Raw genomic sequence first — 24,647 nt, 5'->3', positions numbered from 1 at the left:
TATGTGCACATTGCTTCCTCAATTACTCTTATGTTCCAGGCTCTTTCCCACTGCCCCCTCTCAACCTCACCTGGCCATTTCTGTGGAACTACTTGCTTTCTATCAGGCACTGTTTGAACATTCTTGTGACTTGACCAATGCCCTTGCCTCTGCACTCAATACACATTATGAACAACAAGGGTTCTGGATGACCACCCAAGAGGTCAGTGGTTTGTTCGCTGACCTGCTTGTACTTACAAGTATGGCACACAGGGTGGAGTTATTTGAGATCTGTTCCATTGTAGCATTGGCAATGCTGTCCAGTGGTATGATATCTTGCAAGTGCATATTGAGCACCATGCTGAAAGTATTATTGAATGTTGTCACCAAACTGTTCTCAACCATCTCAATCACATGCAATCTGCTCAGCAACTGTCATTCACTGTGATCCCACCATCTTCCAAACAGTTCTCATTGTCACAATGTGCATCCATGCTCATCCAAAGGTGCCCAGCATGTTTCACAGGTCACACATTTGGACAGCCACTGAGCAACAGTGGTGATATTCATATCACACTTGATGGGAACTTTCACCATCATCATCAGCACTCAGCTGGTAGTTGTCCTGCATTTTATGACCCTGCATATTTCATTCCCAAGGTTCAAGTCAACAATGTTGGATGCCAGATCAAACGAGTGTGTAAGTGGCCACTGAGACAACAGTGTGTTGAAGTTCCTGATGAAGCAATTGATCAATGTGAAGTGTCATATGAAGCAGCTGATGGCAACAAGCAGAAGGCCACAATGGACTGCTTCAACAACACTGGAATTATGGTGTTGATATGCCATCACAACATCCCTCTCTTCTTTGCAAATATTGACACACCTGGTGAGCAACAGAAGTATAGTGTCACCCTTCTCAAACACCTCTTCTCCCACTTGCCAGTTGCTGCAACTGTCATTGCATTGTATGATATTGGTTGCGTTCTCACACATTCTTTAGACAAGGTATATACAAAGTCTCATCCCCATACACTAGTACTGACTTCCTGCAGTTTGAAATCCTCAATAATGAAATTGTTTGTTGCATCTGCTGTGCAACAACTGCAATGCATGCCTATGGCCACAAATGGGCATGCCAGCTTGCTCATAACCCCCACATTACTACAGGACTTGGTCTTTCTGATGGAGAGGGCACCAAACACCTCTGGTCCTGTTTCACCAAGCTCATTGGCAAGTTCATTTTATTACTCTAGTTTACCCAGAACTGAAAAAGTGTTCGATTAGTGCCAGCACTGTATCTGGCTTATTGATTGTCACACTGCTGCAATAGGGCTGGAGATGTGAAACAATCTTGGTGACTGGATTCGACACCAACTGAGGAATGGAATTGCTGAACAAGGTAGCAAAGCACATCAGATTCTTGGTGATTGTGGAATTGATATCCTGGAATTGAGGAACAAGTGGGCTAGCCAATGTAGTGCTCAGCTTTCCATACAGGCTTGTAAGTATTTCTGCATCTATTAGACTGTGTTATTCATTCTTCGCCTTTAGATGCGCCAGCTCAATTAAAAAAAGAACTGGACACTGTACTCATGTTGCAGGCTGACTTAGAGGTTGCTGACTGAGCACTTCAAGCCGCTGTGAGTCAAAGTGTGGTTCAGTGGTGAAAACCAACCAAAACCAACACAAAAGACAATGAAAGCGAGTGGTGGTGTGCCTATGCAGTACCTAGATGGTAGAACCTGTTCTTTGGGAGGGTTTTTGCAAGCTACAACACTCAAAGATGAGTGCTGAGGGTTGGGGGTGCTCCTGACAAAGAGGGAGCAAGAATGTGATAGAAAGCAATAGGGTAGACTGCTGTCAGCCTACAGAAGGATGGATGGTGACTTAATTCAATGTCCTAAGCTGTACTGAGCTCAGGGAGGGCTTGGAGCGAAGTATATGGATGATAGATGATGATAAGCGAAGTAGATGATAGCTAGACCCTTAATAAAGTCTCAACTATCGAAGCTGATGAATGATTTACTGAGAGATGATAAATTGCAAGCAAGAGGGGCTCTCTGATGTCTCCTTTTTTTTTGCTACCTAAGTACAGTGACTTATATACAGTACAGGGGCATTGCCTATGGAAAACAAGGTGCAAACACTTGGTAAGCGATGGGTAATCATCTTGGAAAGCATTGGTAAGCATTGGTAAGGATAAGTAAGCCAAAAGGCGAAGAATCAGTAAGCAAAGTCAAAAGATTGGTAAGTATTGGCAATAGGTGAGTCAAAGACAGTCAGAATGTCACAGTATGAGTCAAGCAATGTCAGGAACTGGGAAAGTGCACTGGAATCACATTAGGGGGAGGCTGTGCATGTCACATCTCGAAGAGATCACTTCTAGGCCAAAGTGGGATGACAGAGAGGCAGTGCTGATCTGATGCCAATATAGTACATCCAAAAGTGGACAGGGTGAGTCAGATGTCAACAGGGGTCAAGCTTTGGGGGTCTGTGGGGTGACAGGAGCATAGGGGATCGCAACTTTCCCCCCCAAACCATCCTCTCAGTGAAGCAAATAAAAACTTCATGAATGAGGCTCTGTTGGAAGAGAGGATGAAGGGGGAGCATCTTCTGCTGTATCTTGCAACAAGGAGGCAAGATGTGCATCATACTCATCATGGATGCGATCAGGGAGAGTGGAGAACAGTAGATTATACTGTAGCTGTCGCAATTTTGGAAGAATGATGGACAAGACTGGTATGAAGACGTTGCAGGGGGCAGGGAGGAAGGATCCATATGCTTCTTGGACCGGAGAGACTGAAACGACCACATAAGACCTTTCCAAGCGAATGACAGACCTGAGGCAACCAAAGAACATCCTCCTGGAGGTCATACTGACAAAAAGAACACACTGTCCAAGCTGGATGGGCTGAGAGGGGGCAGACAAGGGTGGGATGTACCAGGATGCTTCAGGATGGAAGCTGGTAGGAACTCCTGGTAGATATATGTAGCCATGGTCCCTAGCAAAGGGGACAAGCGAAATGACTGATGTGGAGGCAGCCATATCAGAAGAATTAGTGAAATGAGCGTCTTTTGGAGGGAGTGCTGTAGAAACGTGTGGAGTGCACAAATCCTTTCCAATCCTGGAAGGTAGGATCACATGGCTGAGCACTACAAGCGAGTGTGGGAATGGTTTTGGTGTCTGCAGAATTGGTGGAGATACATCGAAAACCAGAATGCCATACATGGGCGCTTAAGAATTTTATTGGCACTTAACTTGCCTCCTCCTTTTTCTTTGGCATTGACAACCTGTTCTTGTGCAAGGGATGACTGCCGACATTGCTGGCTGTCCTTCTTCGCATGAGGGCTATGGTCTTCACCTCCATTCATCAGCTACATCCATGTCCACCTCACCAAACACCTTTAGTGTGTGACAACGCATCAGAGGTTATTATGGTATTGGCTCAACATTCTTTGTTAGGCTTCTCCCAAGAAACAATGACAAACAATCCTATTCACCACAATTCCTTACCCCCTGACCACAAGTTTCAGTACTCACATGATGAGGATGACGATGTGGCTCTGCAAAGCTTACAATCCAAGGACAAGGCTCAGCCAGAGGTATGAAAATGCCATTCCTGCTAGCTTTATTTATTCAGATTGTTATTTTAGGGTTCCCAACATGGCACTGTCGTCAACATTCTTGAATGCCACCATTGCACTAACAGCCATCCTGTTCCTGATTATGATCTTCTGACCCTTGTGCATGACTCAGTCAACAAAGTATCTCAGCACACCAGAGCCCCTCATAACTCCAAGAAAGCTAAGGATGAGGGCCCATTGCCTTCACAACTGAGATTTTACAAGGCAGTATGGAAGGACTGTCTCAAAGATGCTAAGCAAGAATGCAGGGCTGCACATGCACTTTCTAACCCATTCCCATCAAAATCTCATGACCTCAACCTCTCCATAACAGAGGCACTCGTCACTGTCATCATTGAGTGGAATCAACACAGTGTGCAATTTGAAGATGGTGAGTAACAATATTTTTGCTTTATACATGTCTTGTTATCCTAACTTTATAGGTTACTGGCCTGACCACAAGCAAGATATGGTGTGCCTTGTAAGTAGTCCTGTCTTTCAGTTACAGCTACTGACATACCACCAGTAGCTCCTTGGTGATATATCTACCTGGCATTTGGAATTGAAGTTGGTTATGCTGGCAACCATGCCATCTGCATTCAACCTTATCCCTCCTTCTGATGTTGCACCACAGGTTCATGTACAATGGATAGAGACCACTGCCACAAAGCTCCTTGACAACTTGCTTTTCCTGCAAGACAGTTTTGATGAGAATGTACATTCACTTGGTTCATTGTCTGCACTACTAATGGATTGGTTTATCAGGGAAAAACCAGGAATTTTGCTCACCCTGCCCTCAAGGAAGCTGTCATACAATTCTACTATACCAGGACCTATCAAGTCATGGATAAGTGTCCTGAGTCCTTCAACAATTCAGTTCCCCTTTCCTGTCTGGCTCTTGTCACAGCTGCAGTGAGTTATTTTACACCCCAAGTCACTGCAACTCAAACTTTTCATGCAGCATCATTGTGTGTTGGACAGATTTGTGAAGAATGGCACAGGAAAGATGATGCCTCAATTCTCCAGCAAGGCTTACAATTCCATTTTCCATGGCATGATGAAGGTGCTGAACAACATCCTTCATAATCCCTATCATGGTGTGAGGTTGCACAATCAGCTTTCTCAGTGGGTGAAGGAAGGATGGTAAGTACTGGGGCAGCTGACATGCTCACACTGACTCCTCATATCAGGGCTGCACTGCAAGAGGTTGATTCAAATGTAGAGAGGTACCAGCACATTCAGGCAGTCCTTGATTGATTTCATAATACCTAGTCCTGTCATACCTGTCATTACACATAGTACACAATTGATGCCAATGCTCCTGTTCCTGTCATACCTGCTGTGAACTGTTCCTAGTTGTGGAGTGATCACATGTTTGCAAAGTAAACATTGAGATGGGGAGTACTGGACAACACCCCAAGGAGAATACAGTCTGGCCAGTTTTGTCCAGTGATATCTAAGCATGAAAGTTCCATAGCAATCCATAGTAAGATACTGGACAAAGTTCCATGACAATGTGACCATTCCATAGTAACAGGCAACTAGCCATAGCAAAAAGTGTTGTTGGGTGCATCTGTCCAGCCTGGACCTAGCTAGGGGACTCTGTGTATTATGGAGCAGTGTGGAGAGCTCCACAGCTCAAAGTGATTTACTGATGTTTTCTTTGTGCTTACTGTTTTGGTTTTTGTTGCCATCCCGTCAGCAGTTTTCTGTGGCTGGATATTAAGGCAGATATGACTGTGCTTCCTTCGCTGTAAATAGGTCCCTTACGGAGGTGCTTGACCCGATCTAGTTCACATCGCGGTGGGGAGCACCAGTCCCCGATTCCCTCTTTTCGCACATTACTATACATTGTAGGCCACCTCAAGTTTCTGTAATCTTTTCGTAGTTGTCAGTTGAAGGAAGCAATAGCTGAAGCACTGAAGCTTGACATTATTGGCAAGTCATAGGGTACACCCTCACTCTCGTAGCAGAGTGCAACTGTGACAAAAGCAACTTCATGTTAGTCACATGGGGGTAGCCCTTTCTCATTGGAGTTATGTTTACAGTCACTCAGGAAGAACTGGCCAAAAGTCTCTGTTCGAGGTAGACTGGGGGAACATACATCAGTAACTACGGCTTATATACGTCCAGAGTGCGGCGGGAGACAAACGAGTAGCTAAAAATGGGAGAGATAGAGAAAGAGAAAGAAAAGGAAATAAAAATCTTTATTCCGAGGTGTTAACGGTCGTGTACATCCGTGAATCGCTACATTCGCCCTCCTGACCTTCGACGAGAAGGTTAAGTCATTAGTTAGTTACCGTGCTACCCATCGGAGTGGCAGCTAGGTAGATCATAAGTAAAATCGCGGAATAGACGAGGACAACGGTCCAAACTGTGGACGGACCAGTGGTTTCTGAAATCATGGGGGTGTTCTGAGATCCATCGATGGTAGTGATCTCGAGGTTCTGCAGCATAGCGTTGACGTTCGCCGAGTAGTTATTGAACTCGCGGAGAGGGTCGCAAGAGTTTCCCGGACGCGTGAAGGTCACATGAGGCTGTGCTGGATTATCAAGGGTTTGGTTGCAGAAATCGCAAGAGCAGTACTTGAAGAAATTAGACCGCCCTTCTGGCTTGGGGTGTCCGAAATTGGCGCGCCCTCCGCCTCGCCCTTTAGGCATGTGCTGCGTGTAAAGCTCAGGTCGGCGACACCCTTGATTACCATGGGATGCGTTAGCCCTTCCCGTTGCGCACCGGTGAGTGTGCTGTGCGTTCCGGATATCCTGTATCGTTCTCCGGAGCTCTGGAGTCTCGGAGCAGATAGTACTGAGGGCAAAGAGTCCTAACTTGGTACCTTCTTCGATAGCTGCCAGGCAAACCTCTGCAGGGGACATATCAATAATGTTTAGAAGTACGTGTAGACCTTTCCATTTGTCTTCAGTCACAAGTTTGGACATATCCCAGACCCACAACGACCCTTCCCAGGTATGACGGTATTTGGGCATCAGAGCCCGGTGAGTGCGCGGAGGCATCGAGCTAGGTCGAATGGTGGAACAAGAGATGGGTCGATGAAGAGAAAAGCATGCCCCACAGATGCATCGGGTGAGGAAAGACGGGTCGAATTCCCATGCAATGGTGGTAGCTCTCAAGTCGCGAGCTGTGAAACTCGGGGATTGAAGGGGCACGCGGTACACGGAATCTGTGGGATAGATTAGATTATCCTTGGACAGTACTGGACGAAACGATACGCACCTTCGCATTGTCGCGTCCTCCACGGGCATGCATCCTTGTGCATGTCCACAAGCGAAGCACGTTGTTTTTCGACTAAAGCGTTAGCTGCAAATCGTGCACAGAGCGACACATCCCGACAGGATAGAGTGCTCAGCGACAATTACACGATCCTAAAACCTACCTTCTTATCGGCTTCCTTGATCATGCCATCTCGTCATGCAAGCACCCATGACACGTCACATATCCCACATATCAACCTATCATTTCCGTCGTTTATTCATCCACACTTGGCTGCGGCTACAGCATCGATTTGTGGTGGCTTATTGGCATACGCGGATAGCTTGTACGTGGCAAGACATGACAGAAAGGATCGCGTCGACGAGGGTCTGTATTCGGACGTTGAATAACCTGGAGGTGCAGAAGAGTGCTTCAAGGGAACTGTTTTCTGTTTGGATGGAGAAGAGCGAGATGCCGTGCGGGCGAGAATGGCAGTGAGGTAGAGTGCGTTCTTGGAGAGGTCGATGGTGTTCGAGATAATACCAACATTTTGCCATTGCATTCAGCAAATCCTGTTTTACTGGAAAGTAAATTGGGGCCGACTCGGGCGAGTAAGAATGCTTGGTGTCGGTGCGAGTCTGTACGCCATATTTTGCGAGTGTCGAGTGAAGAGAGCGGGAGAGATGAGGACGCTTGGCGACTCGGGAGGAGTATCTGTCGTGCTACTAATGGACTGCGAGCTGGTCGACGACGAAACGGCAACGTCTAATGACTGAATAGCATCTTCGAGTTTCCTCTATGTTTAAGTCATGTCAGAAACGAGACCGACACCGATGAATACCGTCCTAATGGCCAACCTTGGTGGCTCGAATGGAAGACATCGAGGACGTTGAAGGGGTTGTCGCTGACGATGCTTGAACCTCTGCTGCCATGTTTCTTGGTGAGGCAGATGTGAATGGATTATGTAATCTCTACTTTCCAAATCCATTTAAATGCCCCTATTATGCAGCTTAGCTTGTGCTCTACGATGTTCGATAGCCCACACTCTGACCTTGTCGTCCAAGAACCTCAAGATGCGGACTACCGACAATCCTATTCAGTTTATCATCTGAGTATTCTGAGCGCTGTATACCTGAATGGCGCGAGAATTTCGGTCAAGGCACAGACCTACAGTGCAGGTAGTAGTAGAGGGGGACCTGAGACGGTATCGGTACTGGCAGAACAGAGCAGCCCAACCGTTGAGTTGACACATCACCCACCTAAACAAGTCAATGCATCGCTGAGAATAGCGTTCTGCAACCTGTGACCAACACGGTGATATCAGATTACCCGTAATGAGGTTCGCGTTACATGATACCATCGTCATCCTTTGTGCTTGCGTGTCTCGAGTCCAACACAAACGGACTAACACATCTCTTTGGGGTGAAGGAACATCGCTCCAATTCTGAAGCCAAGGGGCTGGAACCCGCACCAAAAACTAACGTAGAATTTTGGGGTGCCCACTGGGGAGACTGAGGCGGGCCTCCGATAGCGAAGAAAGTTACTGCCAACCATATATGTACTTACAACCCCACTGGTGCGAGATGTTCGATACCATTACTGGCCCAAAGTTTTGATTCGCCTAGACTTCCAGCGAATAAAGAAATTACGCAGCCTGGCTCCAGCCGATCAGATGACACGGGATCATGGGAGTCCGTGCAATCTGATTTATCGGCACTAGGCCACGGGAAGTACCCTGCTAATCCTGGGGCCCGCCTGGGTAACGCTTCGCTCCACTTACGGCAGTTCAGCACTGTGTTGCAACTCTATCGTGGTTCACCTGCGCAAGATATTCGTACTACCAATCCCCACATTTCACCCTGACTTGACTGCAAAAAGAAAGCTGTTCCTTCCTGTCACACAAGTATGTACACCACAGTAACCTGCTACCGATCACAGGGTGCGGCAAAACTCTCCGGACGATCCAAACGATAACGTTGCACCACCCATGTCGTCGAGGGTGGTACTGATCTTGTAGGATCTTGTCCATCTACTGGAAAAATCAACATACTTATGGCGCCCTAACTAACCAGCATGTGGGCACCACCCTCATTCTACGACGCACGCCTGTCAATCGAAGATCGCATCGTCTGGAAGTCATAAGGGTTGAAGCTTGAAGGATCGAATGGCAAGTTCTCAGCGGCGTCGTGCATCTAAGCGAAGGTAAGTTCGCCGTGTAGCCTCCAAATGGGTGCCAGCAGTATTTGTCCTTGGAATTTGGATGTAAACTCTAGTAAGACACAACGTTCTCGGTCGCCGCGATTCTGATGACAGCAGGAATGATGTTTGTCGAATGCTGATTTGAACAGTGCCTAGAATGTTGTGGTGTTATTGTCTAATGGTGTTATAGGACTTAAGAAGGACAAGGCGTAGTTTGGGGCGATGTATTTAGTAAAGTGCACTCATGGCAGCATTCTCGCTCGCTGTAGTTCTAAAGAAAGAAAGAAAGAAAGAAAGAAAGAAACCTGCCGAATGCCGATCAACAACACCTAGGAGGAACGTTGGGTATTATTGTCTAGTGGCGTTGTAGGACTCAAGAGGAACATTCAGCAGAAGCTCAAAAGCATTGACTGACATTCCTATTAGAGAAAACGCTTGGATAATACACCAGAGGGTGCTCTTGTGATACCGTGTGGGGTGGCCACCGTATCTGACATGCATCATGGGGGGCTAGCTATTTTTACCTGTGGGTCTTCACTTATTTAGCCCCTGTCCGTGCCCAGGCCTAATTTGGGCACATCCTGTTGGAAACCATGTGCGGCCCCACAACTTGCAAGTATCTCTTCTGAAGATGATGATCTTTCCCCTTGGAACTAATCGTGGCTGGAGCGAACAGCAGTTAGCCGCACTCTGGTGGGTACGGTTCCTCCAGAACCAGCTTGGACTCGAAGCGTAAGCTTTGCCGTGTTTTCTAAGGATACCTGCGATGCCGCCTGGGTCATAATTATCTATCTGATTATCTGTCATTGCGGTGTAATAGCCGTGAGTGTAGGATCTTCGTGATATGTGGAGCATTCCCTTTCGACGTTCCGGGTCGATCAGACTATCCATTCGGGGGCTGGCTCTCGCACTTGCTACTAACCATTCTCACTTTCGGCTACGCATCATTCTACGTAGCCGAGGCGCAGTCATGTTCGCCCGGGGTCAACTAGCGCTTCTTGTGACAAGAAACCAAAGCTCCAATCGTATTACTACTTCAGAATGGCCTGCCCGATATGCTGTGGCTGGCTGGATCAGATGAAAGGGCTCAGGTTTTCGTCTCTACAACATCTGTTCTCTATTGCAATAGTCATAGTCGTGGGTCCCTTTCACCTCTTATTGCCGCCACATCTTCATACTGACTGTAATCAGCGCCTCGATGTTGGCGTGATGGACATGAGGAAGTAGGAGTCTGCTTGCGGAACGCTCCGCTCCTTTAACATCGTGACCAGTGACTTAGTAAGGTGGCTCACAAGAGATTACATCGGACTTGACTGCAAAAAGAAAGCTGTTCCTTCTTGTCACATAAGTGTGCACCGAAGTACTAAACCTACTATTGATCACAGGGTGCGGCGAAACTCTCCGGACGATCCAAACGATAACGTTGTGCCGCCGATATTGTCGAGGGTGGTGCTGATTCTGTGGCCTTGCCCATCTACGGAAAAAATTCAACGCCCTTATGGTGCTTTGGGTAACCAACATGATGGTGTAGCCGAATTCGGAGCATTCAAGGTAGGCACGTGCGTGATTTGAATGAATCTAGTGCTGTGAACCATGTACGCTTTCACAACTTATCTGCAAAAGCGTCGAATTACGCTATGAGTTTTTCAATACCCATGAGGCAGAGTCTCTGACCAGACGAAGGTGAGGTTTACGACAAAACTAAGTCAAATGGGGACACTCTTCCAGGATACATCCTCGCCTACTGGCAGGTCAATTTCTTGATTGGCAAGTATCTCTTCATTTGTGATTGAAGATATGATGACCTATTCCCCTTGGCATAAACCACGGTTGGAGCGAACAGCAGTTAGCCACACTTTGGGATCCTTCCAGAACCAGCTTGGATTCGAAGCGTAAGTTCTTCCATGTTTTCTAGGGACGCCTGCACTGCTGCCATCTGGTTCAGGATTGTCTATCTGATTATCAGTCATGTGTCACAGTACCAGTTTAGTGGGTGGTCTAGTCGTGAGTGTAGGTTCTTCGCGATCTGCGGGGAAGTTACGTTTCGGCGTTCCAGGTCGGTCAGACCTTCCATTCGGAAGCCTTTTCCCCCCATTTTCTACCATTCTTTCTCTCGATTATGTACGCATCATTCTACATAGCCGCGGGGTGCAATCGTGTTTGCCCGGGGGTCAACTGACACGCCTAGTGACAAGAAGCCAAGGCCCCAATCGTATTACTGCTGCAAGACGACCTGCCCGATATGCTATGGCTGGCTGGAACGGATAAAAGGGCTCAGGTTTTTCGTTCGTTCCTCAGGCTTTTGTCTCTACAACACCTGTTCCCCATCACAATTGTTATACTCGTGGGTCCCTTTCACCTCTTAGTACCACCACACCTTCATACTGACTGTAATCAGCATTAACCATGTCCAGAACTACCGTCTGCAGATGGCTCCCCAAGGACCCAGCGGCCGTTGAAACATTCGTGAGCGACTTGCTCGTGCGCAGTCGCGTTATCCATGGCCGTAATCCTAAGACCCGCGTGCGTTTCGCGGAGGTAAGGAGAGAACCTGGAGACGGCGATAAGCAAAACCAACATTGAGCTCGACGTAAGGCGCTTACGGTGCCACTATCGCATCACCGTCGGCCGAGGAGCAAGTTTATACTGTCCGCGCATTGGACCCCATAGTACAGGAATTCCAAGATTACATTGAGAAGGAGGGTGTGGTCTATGCTGCGTTCAACGAAATGTTCGAGCAAGCTCCCCCGCCTCAGAACGAAGACCAGGAAAAGGTATATAATTTCGGTCTTTGTGATTATTACTCCGCTCATTTCAGTCCAGATCGAAGACTATGTGGACTTGATGGAGATGATCGACACGAACCTGACGACAGCACCCAGTTTTGGTGAGGGTGTGAGCGCTATGGTGGCGGCTGTTCCCTATTACGGTATCATTTCGCGTTTCTGCAACACTCCCGCGGGCTATAACGCGTTCACCCACCCCGGAGTCAATGAGAGATTCTGCAGGGTGTTCACGAAATGGCACGAGTACCTCACGTCGACGGCGTCCACCAACGTCATCCACGATGGAGAAGGCGGTTGGCTCAGTACCGCAGCGCTCAATGCCATGGTCCAAAGTGCCGGTGGCACTCCCGGTCAGGATACGTTCGAGAACTTTTACATTTGCGACACCAGCGATCCTCACTATGGTTTCAAGTCTTATGACGAGCTCTTCGTCAGGGAGTTGAGAGCCGTCCATCGTGCCGTAGTTTATCCTGACAACCCAGCGATCATCAACTCTGCATGCTCGTCTACCGTTCACCAGGTTTACTACAACCTCAGGAAGACAGACAAATTCTGGATCAAAAATACCCCTTACTCCCTCAACCACATGCTCGCAGAGGACGATCTTATTGACACATTCAGTCGGCGGGACTCTTATCCAGGCTATGCTTGGATCTCTCGACTACCACGGCTGGCGCAGTCCTGTAAACGGTACTGTCGTGAAGACACGCCTCATTTCTGGCGCGACGCATCCTAACCCACCGCCTACCTACTACGCCGCTTGCTTGGATGATGACAATACGGATCTGGACGTCATTTCCCGCTCGCAAGACTTCGTCTCGAACGTCTCCACACGTGCTTTGATCTTCATCCAAGCTGAGGAGCCCGTTGGCTTGATGTGCTTCGTGGGTGTTGGCTTGGGCGAGGTGTCGACCTATAACGTTGTCGTCAAGGAGGGTCAGGAGCTCAAGAAGGGAGATGAGCTGGGCCAGTTCCACTTTGGAGGATCTACCCACTGTCTCATCTTCCAACCTAGCCTGACCGTGACGAAGATTGATCAAGACGGCAAAGATTTGGAGGGATCGAAGGTGCGGGTCGGCAAAGACATCCTCACTGTGACAAAGCAGAATTGATTCCCTCGCATGTTGATGTAATCCTTACGAATAGTGTCATTTCTCGTGTTGTACGATGGCAAAGTTGAATTGGTGTCCTTGACGTGTTTGTATATGATGTAACATTTTTAGGCTTACGGCGAGAATGCCATGTTTCAGCGTTTCACTTGGTTCCGTCTAAGTAAGGTGCCAACAACGCGGGGGCTGGAATTGAAAGGAGACGGGTTGGGCCAGTTCCATTTTCGAGGATCTACCCGCTGCCTCATCTTCCGCTTTGGGCTTACCTGTGTCACTGGTCCTCACTTGGGGCGAGGACGACACCATTGGTAGGATTGAAAGTGCGAATCGGCGAATATATTTTCTTTGTCCCCTAACTAGGGTTCGAAGACTGTATCCTGACATGTTTGTTCGACGCGTGGCACAAACGGAACATGTGCACATCTCAACTTGAACTCGAACTCGAACAAACAGAATACCGAAGGCTTAGAGGAAGACGAAGACCCACTCAATCATCGCCTACGGCGACCACATCAAGCGGACGACCCGCCGACGTCGTGACATCTGTTGTCAACATCCTCTGCGCGTTCGCCCTCCGCCAACTGCCCATATGTAAACCTCGCATCACGTGCACCCCAGTAGTTATCTTCCTTGCTATCATCTGTCAAGGCGTTCCTCCAAACTATGATGATATCCACATTCTCTAGCTGTCACGTCAAGCGGCCACCAACCCCGTCAGGGCCCTCGGGTCCTCCGTTTTCCAGGACACCCAATTCCGGCTAAATTATGATAGCTCCAGCGGATGTTTGTTTCAGTAGGGAGATCACCGGGTGATGAAACTCTGCTTAGCAGTGGATCCGTCACGGCGGCTGGTGAGTGTCCCGCATCTTGTGAGGGAGCATGAGACTTGAGTCGTCGCCATCTACCATCACCCGATGATGACCCGGGATATGACTATGTATTGTCTTGGTGCCTTTGTGAGTAAGGGAACAGCGTTGAGAACAGAACGACTTCCGTCATTCGGGGTTTATGGAAAATTGATGACGCCTAACCTCCAGAAGTTCACGTAGGTTCACGCTTCCCTTACAGCACAACTGTCAACTGACCAAGAAATCATGGTGACAGAGGCAGCCGGCCTTCACTGTCCTCGATATCTTCCATTTGAGCGACCAACGTCAGCAGTTGTGACGATATTTGTTGGTTGGTCTCGTTTTCTGACACGACTTGGGCTTTATATATGTAGAGCGAACTCGACGGTGCTATTCAATCACTGGATGTCACCTTTTTGTCGTCGACCAGCTGGCAGTCGATTAGTAGCGCGGCTGAGAAACCTAAGGTACGAACCTACATAGTCGACGTTCAGCTTCTTCAGGGACGTCAGGAGGGCACTTCGGGCGAAGCTTGCCAAGGTAAGGAAAACGCGATCAAACGTAGCGATAGAAGAACACGAGTTAGTTCGATCCAAAGGGATTCAACGTAACTTAGTTATGTCCGTTCCAACTAATAGCAAAGGGAGAGCATATACTCCCCCCTCCAAGCCACCAAATACCGAGAGTTAAAACATACCTGCCGTCGCAAACCTAACCCGATGACTCTTGTACCCATATGACCCGGATACAGTCTTCGAGCCTGAGCTAGGTAAGGGGAAAACCCCTCAGGCTAGTACATGTTTGCCGACCTCTCCCTGCGGGATCAGCGAACACAGCTAAGGGTAAATCAGACCGAAAGATAAGGAGTGTCGAGCTGCTCTGACCCAGGGTTTTTAGCCCCCATTGACACGCTGCTGGCACCTTAAACTGAACCAAGCGATCAAATGTTTGCATAAAGATGACACCGCCTTCGTAAAGCCTGATATGTTACATCGTATACAAAGACGTCAACACACCAATTCAACTTTGCTATCGTACACACGAGAAATGACACTGTTCGTAAGGTTTACATCAACATGCGAGCAAAGCTATCAACTCAATTCTACTTTGTTACGGTGAGGATGTCTTTGCCAACTCGCACCTTCGATCCTACCAAATCTTCGCCGTCTTGATCAAGTGGCTTCACAGTCAAGCCACGGCGGAAAATGAGGCAGTGAGTAGATCCTCCGAAGTGGAACTGGCCAAGCTCGGTTCCTTTGCAGAGCTTCTGGCCCTGCTCGACGATCACGTTGCAGGTCGACACCTCGCCCAAGCCAACACCCACGAAGCACATCAAGCCGACGGGCTCCTCAGCTTGGATGAAGATCAAAGCACGTGTGGAGACGTTGGAGACGAAATCTTGCGAGCGGGAGATGACGTCCAGATCCTTATCGTCATCGTCCAAGCGAGCCGCGTAATAGGTTGGATGCGGGACTGATGGCGAGTCACGATGCCGTCGCGCCAGAAATTAGGCGTGTCTTTACGACAGTACCATTCACGGGACTGAGCCAGCGGTGGTAGTCTTTAGCATCAAGTATAGCCTGGAGAAGGGTCCCGCCGACGAAGGTATCAACAAGCTCATCCTTGGCGAGGATGTTGTTGAGAGAGTATAGCCCGCGCCTTCACCTCCTCTCGATCGCCGACCAATGTCGTCCTTGTCGATGTCTCGTTCAGGGTCGTTCGTGGCCTCTGTGTCCACACCCGCGCTTTCGCGTGCAAGTTCTGTCTCGCGTTCGTTCACGGACCGGGGGTCCACGCCTGCGCCGATGCCACCCCCGTCTGCATCGCCCCGTATAGGTAGGAGCGCCTCTAGATTACAACTCAGTGCATCCCCGGTTCGCCCACTCCATGCGAACAATGGGGTTCCCAGTAGTGCATCTGCAATGGGACTATCAACGTTGTCCACATCAGCAAAGGATATGTCACTCATACATTGCCCGCTGTGCCAGAGACGCGTGGGGTTGTGGAGCTTTGCAACCGTAGAGCTCGCCGACGAGAGTTCAATGGGTGAGGAACAGGAACAGCAGCATGCGCCTTTGTCATCGACGAACGGAAAATCCCTGTCGGCGTTCGCATCAGCAGCGAGGACATCGGGCTCGCGATCTCGAAGAGCTTTCGATGTCGTAAAAGAGCACCGCTCGTACTGTCCGTATGTCGTCCGATCAACAGCTGTACCATCGCTTCCTTCCGCGACGACGTCCGGTACATCCAACCTCCCTGGTAATGGCGATGGTTTGGTAGAGGGTTGGCGGGCCGTATTGACTGTTGTTCAGCGGCACGGATTAAGTCAGCGACAGCGGATGTCGCGGTTCGTCTCTGGTAGCAGCGAGGGTACCGAGAGATGGCGAGACGAGGAGTTGGAAGGCGTGGAGGCGATGGTAGCCGGTGTGAAGAGTAAAGAGGTAAGTGGGATTTTTGGATATCGATGGTTGATTTCGTCTGATGAGTTTTCTTTTGTAGGGAAGAGACCTTCTAAAATATGTCAGGGGTCTCCTTGGATAGAAGGTGGACTGATTGGATATGCATCATGGTCGACTGTCCAAGTTATTTAACAGTTGACGTGATATTTGTATACTAACAATATTCAAGCTTATGTTGAGGCTAATTGTCTCGGTTCGCGATAGTCTTCACCTCTCAAATACTCATGCGAGAGTAGGTCTTCCCTCGGCAGGTTAATTTACATACACATACAGGCTCGAGAGACGTGAGCGTTTCAACAATTGTCTTTCGTGTCGCCAGGCGTACCTCCCAAATATGACAACGACTTGCTGGAACTTCCCAACTTCCTTCAAGACATGTCAGTTGCCCTTCCCCGTACGTTGACTGTCCCATAGGATCACTTTACAGAATTTTCTGACTGTGAGTCAGGTACTGTTCAGTCGTGGCCATTTATAGTACCGCAATCAACCGTCCCAAGTTCCTGTTATCTCCGTCATGCAGGTAGCATCGCAGTTGGCTGTCGAGCTCTCTGATGTGCCAAAGGCAGAGTGGGGAATTGGCGCATGCACTGAATAACTTTCTAGGATTGGATGATTGTAGATACTTCATGTGCCAATATTTATGTACATCTCGCACCCGTCAACCCTTGCCCAATGCGTTGATCTGTGCAGACGAAATCTGCGGAATTCGAATCATTACTAAGACCTGCATTGCCAGATCTCCATCGATATCCTGATCTTGAAGAACACGATGCAACTATTTGGCCGGATAGCTTGAGGAACGTGTAAACTATATATCGGGTGCTGCGAGTAGCTATTGTTCGTTTCCCCTCTAAACTCCAGGATAAGTTGTGTTGGCGGGCTTGCCAGCGATGACGATGGGTGCGTACCAGCAGCCAGAGAGACTGGCAGCCCTACTGACAGTTCGCTGGGGTGGCTACTTAAGATGCGAGACGGATTGAAATCGTATCTCCTGAGAGTGATGCACATGCAGTCACCTTTGCGGACGAAAATCAGGTCATAGGAGGATACGCCAACGGTGAAATTCGGCGATGGAAGATTGAAGATGGACAACAACAGGGTCCAACCATGGAAGCGGGTGGCCTTATCGAGTCCATCGTCGTTTCCCAGGATGGCCGGTGGATGGTGTCTGGAGACCGCGGAGGGAAGGCAATCGTCTGGAATGCGCCCACTCATGCAAAAGTGCGCGAGCTCACAGAACACGGGCACATGGTAATGGGGGTCGATAACCCGAGCGACTGTACTAAATTTGCCTCTGCGGGGCACTACGACGCCCGGATGTTCAGCATAACTTCCGGTGAACGACTCCTTCGTCCCCTTCGCCCGCACGGTGGGACCATTGGTCTCAAGTTCTCCCCAGATGGCAGTCGGTTGGCTATCGCCTCGCACTGTTACGGTTTCTGTGTCTACGGCACTCACAACGGCAACATCTTGTTCGATTCAGACGGACAGGGCTCAACTGGTGCATGGCCGGTCACCCCGTTGGCCTGGTCGTCCGATGGTCAGCGACTGTTCATTGCGAGCATAGGTAAAATCACCTGTCTCGACCTATCCAAGCTGTCGTCTTCAGAATGGTCGATCCATGAAAACCAATCTGGGGTATCTATAGTATCGAACGGCAGATTTATTGCGTGCTCCGCAGGCTCATCGGTTTCACTATGGGATTGCGTGTCCCACAAGCAGATCGGTAGTATTATCTCACACACTTCACAGGTCAAATGTGTTGCTCTCTCACCAAGTGGAGGGTATCTCGCATGTGGAAATGGTAGGAACATCACAATCCACATTCTCGGAGATGTCCTTTCCTTTAAGTATGTTGACCATGGTGTAAGTGTACATCCGCTCATGAAGTTCACATAGCTAACACCCATCACGCTATTCTTGTGCTCTGCGTAATGCTTTAATCCGGCGCCAACTCCGCACTTCTTAGCTTCCGCTCGTAAGAGTGAGTAATGAGACCCTTGAGTCATGGATACAGGACGACCCGGCGAAAACCGAAACTCTGCTCTCAGAGGAGGTCACGAGCTCCTCGATTCCTAGACACTACGTGCTAGCAAACCGTGCTCTTATAAGAGCACGTTTGAAACATTTGGCATCTGCGATAGAGGATGCCGAGGAAGTCAGTCTGCCTTAGGTTCACTTTTACCTGTGCACACTCACTTACGTGCACCTCAAGTCACTCCAGGTTCAGCCATCATCTATCGGCTACGTCGCCATGGCGATTGCTCTACTTGGTCAGGGTGACCGAGAGGGCGCACTGTGCACATTTGCCCTTGCCTTCTATGATTGTGAGCTTCGCGACAACAGATTTCTCTTACTACTGAAGGTGCGTGAGGTGATCTATATCGTTTCTGCAATTCATCCATGTTCCAATCAGTTTATCCTTGTGTTTGAATCAGGATATCAGGACGAGGCGATTACACGCGTAGAACACCTTGTGACGAGAGCAAACAAGGACGACGATAACGACGCAACCTACCTTTTCACCCAGGCAAGTGCTTTGCGATGCACACTTGTAGTATCGCCGCTGATACATTCCGCAGGTCCTTGGAGTTATGTACATGAAGGGAGGAAACTACAGGCGTGCCATACCATTGATCGAGCGTGCGAAGATCTTAGCTCCCAAGGACAAAGAATGTCCTCTGTTAGTGACGATCTCCCTCGTAGGTTTTCTGCTGTTACTACCTATTGACCAACCTAACCCTCCACGAAGATATTTGGGTGGAGTTTCAATGGACTGAACCTTGCTACCCAGCAACGCTTATGTGAAAACCTCTATGCTGAAGAACATACAGCTGAAGCCGTAGAGATTCTCCTCAATATCATCAAGTCATCAGGCAAGGAAATCCAGGCGAACAAGGCAACTGCAGACTGGGTTTCAGGTACGTCTTGTAGCCGTTAGTCTTGTTGACGTCCACGTTCATGTTCACCATCAGGACTTCACCAAAAAGTGCACTGCAACACTTGAGTATGTTGGTGATGAAGTCTTTGGATCTGCGAAACATGACAGCGCAACAACGCAGGTACTCTACTGCATTGTCCCTCAGTCCTTCGAGTCCTGTAGGTTTGTTTATCAAGCGGAGCAGAGCTCGAGCGGCACAAGGGTTATGGGAGGATGCACTGCAGGATGCGAACGAGGTATGCATGATATCCTTTTTTATGAGCCAGTTTCCTAGAATAGCCATATAGGCAGTAAAAGTGGACCCCTCCAGCCCTTGGGGCTACGAGGCCAAGCACGTGGCGCTTCATGGAGCGAAACGGTATGACGAAGCTATCGATGCTTTCAGGTCAATGTTGCAAGTGATCGAACAGTCCCATGACGCAACCATCAGAGGTAGGTACCTCCTGTGTGAATCCAACACCCATGAATGACGATTTCATAGAGCTGCGCAAGAACTACATTTCTCCATCCGAGACTATTGCGGCCATTGATACCGTCACTGGCGAGATCCTTATGAATTGCCCACTCGTCGTCATCGATGTCACGTCCGGTTGCCTATGCGAATGTTCCTGAGCGAATGGGTATCTCCAAGGCTGATCCGTCGTTCAAAGAGCTTGTTTCATCCATGACGACAGAAATGGACAACGAGCGGATCCTACGAGTGGTCTCCAGTTTTTTTGGATACGTCATGTTCTCGCACGTATGGCAGGGGAACGAGCCGTCGTTCCAGGACGTCAATAAAGTTGAATCCAAATCCGTTTGGAACCTTCCGAAGACGCCCCTGAATGAGAAGTTGTGCAATTTCTGCAAGGAGACGCGCAGGCTTGGTTACAATTGGGCATGGTCGGATACGTGTTGCATCGACAAGTTCACAAGCTCCGTCCTTAATCAATCTCTTACATCTATGTACAAGTGGTATGCAGATTCAGCAGCCACGCTCGTATTCCTTGCCCACATACCACATCCATCCAAGCCTGGAGACCTTGCGCGCAGTCGATGGATGACACGAGCATGGACTTTGCAAGAGCTTCTCTCGCCGAAAGTGATCTTTTTCTATGATTCCGAATGGAAACCATACCTTGGCAATACTAGCGCCAACCATAAGGAATCCTCGGAGATCATGCAAGAGCTTGCAGACGCTATCAAGGTTTCCCGCGGAACAATTGTTTCGTTCTCCCCAGGCGATCTTGGGGTACGCGAAAAACTTTGTCTCGCTTCGATGCGCAATGCGACGGTCGAGGAAGACGTCGCGTACTCTCTCATCGGCATATTCGAGTCCGATATCAGGCCTCACTGCGGAGAGAGATCAGACGCTCTTGGTCATCTACTGGAGGAGATTGTGGCTCGCACCGGCGAGGTCACCGTTCTTGCGTGGTCAGGGAAATCGTCGTCATACAACAGTTGTCTTCCGGCTTCCATTTCCGTCTACAGCCAAACTCCTTACAAATCCCCGTCACTCGAAGGGGGAGAAATGGAAACGTGCATCACGGAATTGCGTGGCAAGTTGCCCCAGCAAGAAGCCCTGAAAATCTATCATCAAATCACCTTCCTTCCTCCCGCCCGTTTTGCGACCCGACGTCCACATCTTCCATGCATCACCTTCTCTGTCAGAAGACTTAGTATACAGCGGCTACGCACAGGTAATGAGAAGCTATGCCGTGCCAGGGTATCCTTCGCTTGGAAACGTGGAGTTTACGACTGCAGATGATCTCCCGCTGCACGAGCCACAGAAATTGGTCTTCGTGCATCCGTGGATTGATCATATCCGGGGTCCAAGTAGTGGGGTTACCTGGGAAGATGACCCGGAGTCTGATATCAACTCTGACCCGGGTTCGGATCGCGGCGCTGGATTGGATGGGGTTGCGCCGCCTTCACCGTTACATGCTGTTCCCATGCCTCAGGTTGATGACTATACCCGGGCACTACAAATGATTACTCGCATTGGACAGCCTTTTAATGCGTTGCTTCCTGTGCAGCAGTCGAATGGAACGTACAAGAGAGTCGCAGCCGAGAACGAGATTGTTGTCCCGGGACTCGGAACCAACATCCCGTCCTCCAAGTACATTCAGGCAAAAGTGCTGGAAATTCTTTGACGTATGTTCGGGTTCACTACTGGCTTTTAAAGTGTCTGTCTTCCTCTTTTATTGGTCATTTCTTTCTGTTTGTATTTCTCGTGCTGTCCTCGTTGGTTTGCTCGCTACATGGAGACGGAGATAGAGCCTCGGGGAGCCTGAGTGTTGGAAATAACATATTAGTTCCGACCATCTACACCGCCGCTTCGGCAAAGGGTCGACACAGACCTGTGTGAGAAAATATTGGAACACCATTGTTGCGATGTTGGATTGAGGTCAACAAACTAGTGTGTAGTCAACGTTACAATATCCACGTGTACGTAGTGTAGGAGACCATAGGTTAAAATTCCATACTGTCAACATAGTTTCAACATAGACCAGTCTGTAATAAACTTAGGTTTAATGTACACTGAAGGGAAAAAATTCTGTCTAGGAAGTTACCATCCTGTGTTCGTGCGAAATTGGACTCGGTCGCTGGCAGCTCAATGCAACTTCGGATCAACCCCGAGAATTATGGACAGGCCTCGTGAAAATGTGAACAATGATTGCTTATTATGCAGGATGTAAATAGGTTCTAGGTACGACTGAATAATTGAGTCAGTGAGTAGATGTATGGATGTATGCTGACTCCCATTGCGAGAACAGAAAGTACTGGACGAAAAGCCATCATCAATGGCAGAGAAAACCTGAATGAGCCACTGAGCATGGTAGTAATAATGTAAATCAGTACTCCTCCACTGTGTCGTCACCAATTTCATCTTCACCCCCAATGGCAGTGCCATCGTTTTCATCAGCAGCCTCCGCATCAGAAAATTGTTCCATTTCTTGGATGGCCCGGGTCATTTCCCTTTGCCATGTAGGCATTGATTGTGTTGATGCGCCACGTTTAGTTTTCTCTGGAGGACGGAGTTTCTTGTGTTCTTTCAGGCACTCCTCGAAGATACTTTCGGCAGCACCGAGGGAAGTAAATGCACCTGAAAAACAAGTGCCGCATGTACTGTATAATAGTCCCAAAAGCACCGCATATCAGTTCCACACAATGAAAATCAGTGCCAAATTGTGGCACTGATATTTCATTTTTGCTACTAATAACCAGTGCCATGCATCAGTGTCATTGACATGTTTTTTCAGTGTCAAAATGGTACTGATTTCCAGTCATGTTAGGCACTTATTTTCTGGAAATTTCCATTGAAGAAGGCACTGATTTTCACTCACAATGGCACTGATTTTCAGTCAAGAGGCACACTTATCATCAGTCACAAAAGTACTGTTTCACTTGCAAAATTAACATTGATTAGACAGCACATCGACATTAAGTTAGCTAAAAGGAAATGAGAGTGGATTGACAAGGTGCAGCCTAGTTATGAATGTTCTGTCATGGTTGGCCTCACCGAGTCTTTGATCGAGTAGTGTGATTTGCCTTAGCATGTGTTCCTGTACATTTGACCACACATGAGTCACGAAGTGCAGAAAGGACAGGTGATGGGGGTATGACAACTGAATTGCCTTATACTCACTGATGTGACAAGTCTGGCAGTTTGACCTATGCTTGCATTTGGGGCATGCTGCTGGACCTGTGTAAGTGGTGATATCTATATCAGTATAACACATTGGAAGCATCGAAGGTAGTACACATGCAGTGGCCACTGGTGGCACTGTTGATTGGGACTTGCTGCTTCAGCATGACCATGTTGTGGTCTGTAAGGTTAGTAGTGTCAGTAAGGCACAATGTTAGTGGGATAAAGTGTGTAGTGAACAGTTAACCTTTGCCTGCTCTGAATGTAACTTGTTGGCAGCTTGATTGGAATCATTGTCTGTCACAAGTAATTTAACTCTGAGGCAAGGTCATGGCTAAGGTGAATGGTGTCAGTCAAGGCACAGCCTACACAGGATGATGGAGTAGGAGATGCCTTCTGCATTTGCCCTTGGAGTTCCAGCAGAGCCTGAGCAGCATCCCTGGGTATCACTTGTCGCTTTACGTGTCAGGAGCTCCAGTCACTTTAGTCGAAAGGTGACAATGTTTCTATGAAATATCTCCTCCAACTCTGTATCATCATCATTTGCAGGGTGGATGAGGGAACCAGCATTGCTACTTGCAACCATGATCTTGTGTGCCTTGACAACTGTTGTGGGACTGTAATCATCTGTGATCAGCAAGGTCGCTACGCAGGGCACCATAAAGTATGTCATGAACTGTGTGCAAGTGGTAGAGGCCATATTGCTGCAGTCAACTCTGCTTGATGCCAGGAACAGGGCAATGAGGGTGTGCTCGATGATTGCAGCTCCCTTGTTGCCATAACTGCTCAGTGTTTACATCAGTTTCCACACAGTTGAAGAAGTGAGTTGCATGTTAGGGAATGTACTATCCAGCATGTGAGTGGTCCAGAATCGCCAATCCTGGAACACAGTGCTGAGTTCTGCATGTGAGCTAGCTTTTCCAATGTCCACCCATCTTCAACCAAGTCCGCCTTGAAACACTTCCAGACATGCTGCTGCTTGTGGAGGCTCCTGTTATGAAGAATCTGGATCTAGCTGGTCTTGCCACTTGATGATATGCCCTGGAATCTGCTTGAAGTTAATCGTGCTAATGGGCCAACCTTTTTTCACTGCAATCTTGAGTTGTTCATATTTCCTATGCTCCCTTTTGATCATGGTGCAGATCTGAGCTCCTAACTGGACTGTCTCGAAGTTATGCCCATGCTGTTTTTGGGTCATGGAAATGTATCTTTGTAATGCTGCAAAAAGATCTTGAGACATTCTGGATGGGACCTTGTCCTTGCAATATATGCCCAGACATTCGTGGTGGGAAGTCGTCTTGTGTGATCACAGATGACTGTGTTTCTGCATTGTCCTCCTCATCAGTCAAGTCCTGCATGAACTACATGAGAATGCTGGCTGGCATACACGATAAGTACATCTACAACTCACTTGTAGTCCAAGGGACATGTCGTCCCTTTTCTTCTTCTGTGACCCATCCTGTGTGAGTATGAGAGCACAAAAACAGAATGCGAAGTTTTGAAGGCACACATACATGACATTCAGAGGCTGCTGGCACCTCTGCTTCATCAGCTTGCTCCTGTACTGATGCGAGTGGTCTTGGAGTGATAGATTCCTGAAAGAGTGTGAATGCACAGAGTGAATGACTTTCCAGACCATACCTGTCATTCCATTCCCAGCATGCCATTTGCTGCTCATAGTATGCATGATTGCTGGTCATCAATTGATTCATCCACCAGCTCATTTCTCTTTCTCTGAACCATGCAGCGCATCATGAACATCAGCTCGTGACTACAGCTCAATATACTTGCTCACATGCTTCTGAGTACCACCCAGGCATTGGTGACCCTTATCACCCTTGGCATGCATGTTGGGCTGGATGTC

The 24,647-nt window shown here is 48.5% G+C and overlaps 9 protein-coding genes across 9 annotated transcripts; 6 read left to right on the top strand and 3 right to left on the bottom strand.

The window, feature by feature from the left end:
• Window position 1: 1 nt before the first annotated feature.
• F5J12DRAFT_907658 (uncharacterized protein) lies at window positions 2-1,769 on the top strand (the record flags this gene model as incomplete). Its single annotated transcript, XM_051748963.1, has 7 exons — window positions 2-202; window positions 304-455; window positions 486-987; window positions 1,035-1,216; window positions 1,362-1,456; window positions 1,708-1,717; window positions 1,739-1,769. 7 exons carry the CDS (start codon window positions 2-4, stop codon window positions 1,767-1,769), a joined length of 1,173 nt encoding a protein of 390 aa, XP_051594973.1.
• Window positions 1,770-3,646: 1,877 nt separating this feature from the next.
• On the top strand, window positions 3,647-4,863 carry F5J12DRAFT_968984 (uncharacterized protein; the record flags this gene model as incomplete). The annotated part of the gene is made up of 7 exons (XM_051750048.1): window positions 3,647-3,699; window positions 3,765-3,997; window positions 4,050-4,087; window positions 4,136-4,321; window positions 4,372-4,518; window positions 4,568-4,749; window positions 4,797-4,863. The coding sequence occupies 7 exons, from the start codon at window positions 3,647-3,649 to the stop codon at window positions 4,861-4,863; spliced, it is 906 nt and encodes a 301-aa protein (XP_051594972.1).
• A 1,031-nt stretch (window positions 4,864-5,894) lies between these two features.
• On the bottom strand, window positions 5,895-7,375 carry F5J12DRAFT_786703 (uncharacterized protein; the record flags this gene model as incomplete). The annotated part of the gene is made up of 3 exons (XM_051743500.1): window positions 5,895-6,298; window positions 6,838-6,921; window positions 7,225-7,375. The coding sequence occupies 3 exons, from the start codon at window positions 7,373-7,375 to the stop codon at window positions 5,895-5,897; spliced, it is 639 nt and encodes a 212-aa protein (XP_051594971.1).
• Window positions 7,376-9,592: 2,217 nt separating this feature from the next.
• F5J12DRAFT_864530 (uncharacterized protein) lies at window positions 9,593-10,469 on the top strand. The gene is made up of 3 exons (XM_051747009.1): window positions 9,593-10,149; window positions 10,204-10,334; window positions 10,398-10,469. The coding sequence occupies exon 1, from the start codon at window positions 9,857-9,859 to the stop codon at window positions 10,091-10,093; it is 237 nt and encodes a 78-aa protein (XP_051594970.1). The 5' UTR covers window positions 9,593-9,856; the 3' UTR covers window positions 10,094-10,149; window positions 10,204-10,334; window positions 10,398-10,469.
• An 854-nt stretch (window positions 10,470-11,323) lies between these two features.
• On the top strand, window positions 11,324-12,910 carry F5J12DRAFT_864520 (Phophatidylserine decarboxylase-domain-containing protein; the record flags this gene model as incomplete). Its single annotated transcript, XM_051747008.1, has 6 exons — window positions 11,324-11,356; window positions 11,411-11,535; window positions 11,561-11,660; window positions 11,683-11,786; window positions 11,836-12,318; window positions 12,395-12,910. The coding sequence occupies exons 2-6, from the start codon at window positions 11,419-11,421 to the stop codon at window positions 12,908-12,910; spliced, it is 1,320 nt and encodes a 439-aa protein (XP_051594969.1). The 5' UTR covers window positions 11,324-11,356; window positions 11,411-11,418.
• Window positions 12,911-14,857: 1,947 nt separating this feature from the next.
• Window positions 14,858-15,724, bottom strand: F5J12DRAFT_897980 (uncharacterized protein; the record flags this gene model as incomplete). The annotated part of the gene is made up of 3 exons (XM_051748076.1): window positions 14,858-15,228; window positions 15,287-15,297; window positions 15,357-15,724. 3 exons carry the CDS (start codon window positions 15,722-15,724, stop codon window positions 14,858-14,860), a joined length of 750 nt encoding a protein of 249 aa, XP_051594968.1.
• Window positions 15,725-15,797: 73 nt separating this feature from the next.
• Window positions 15,798-16,296, top strand: F5J12DRAFT_897979 (uncharacterized protein; the record flags this gene model as incomplete). The annotated part of the gene is made up of 2 exons (XM_051748075.1): window positions 15,798-16,196; window positions 16,255-16,296. 2 exons carry the CDS (start codon window positions 15,798-15,800, stop codon window positions 16,294-16,296), a joined length of 441 nt encoding a protein of 146 aa, XP_051594967.1.
• An 808-nt stretch (window positions 16,297-17,104) lies between these two features.
• Window positions 17,105-21,681, top strand: F5J12DRAFT_915856 (uncharacterized protein; the record flags this gene model as incomplete). Its single annotated transcript, XM_051749170.1, has 14 exons — window positions 17,105-17,114; window positions 17,179-17,861; window positions 17,937-18,080; window positions 18,184-18,372; window positions 18,430-18,579; window positions 18,631-18,768; window positions 18,797-18,916; window positions 18,967-19,128; window positions 19,190-19,221; window positions 19,277-19,391; window positions 19,443-19,587; window positions 19,637-19,734; window positions 19,787-20,756; window positions 20,806-21,681. The coding sequence occupies 14 exons, from the start codon at window positions 17,105-17,107 to the stop codon at window positions 21,285-21,287; spliced, it is 3,438 nt and encodes a 1,145-aa protein (XP_051594966.1). The 3' UTR covers window positions 21,288-21,681.
• Window positions 21,682-21,989: 308 nt separating this feature from the next.
• Window positions 21,990-24,632, bottom strand: F5J12DRAFT_929996 (uncharacterized protein; the record flags this gene model as incomplete). Its single annotated transcript, XM_051749519.1, has 10 exons — window positions 21,990-22,240; window positions 22,482-22,488; window positions 22,784-22,840; window positions 23,031-23,100; window positions 23,266-23,428; window positions 23,864-23,966; window positions 24,022-24,135; window positions 24,195-24,242; window positions 24,298-24,378; window positions 24,579-24,632. 10 exons carry the CDS (start codon window positions 24,630-24,632, stop codon window positions 21,990-21,992), a joined length of 948 nt encoding a protein of 315 aa, XP_051594965.1.
• Between the last annotated feature and the right edge of the window lie 15 nt (window positions 24,633-24,647).

Source organism: Pisolithus orientalis (genome assembly GCF_024613125.1).
Source record: "Pisolithus orientalis strain OTSU chromosome Unknown F5J12scaffold_64, whole genome shotgun sequence".
Lineage (NCBI taxonomy): Eukaryota > Fungi > Basidiomycota > Agaricomycetes > Boletales > Pisolithaceae > Pisolithus > Pisolithus orientalis.
This window is presented reverse-complemented; position numbering and strand designations above follow the sequence as displayed.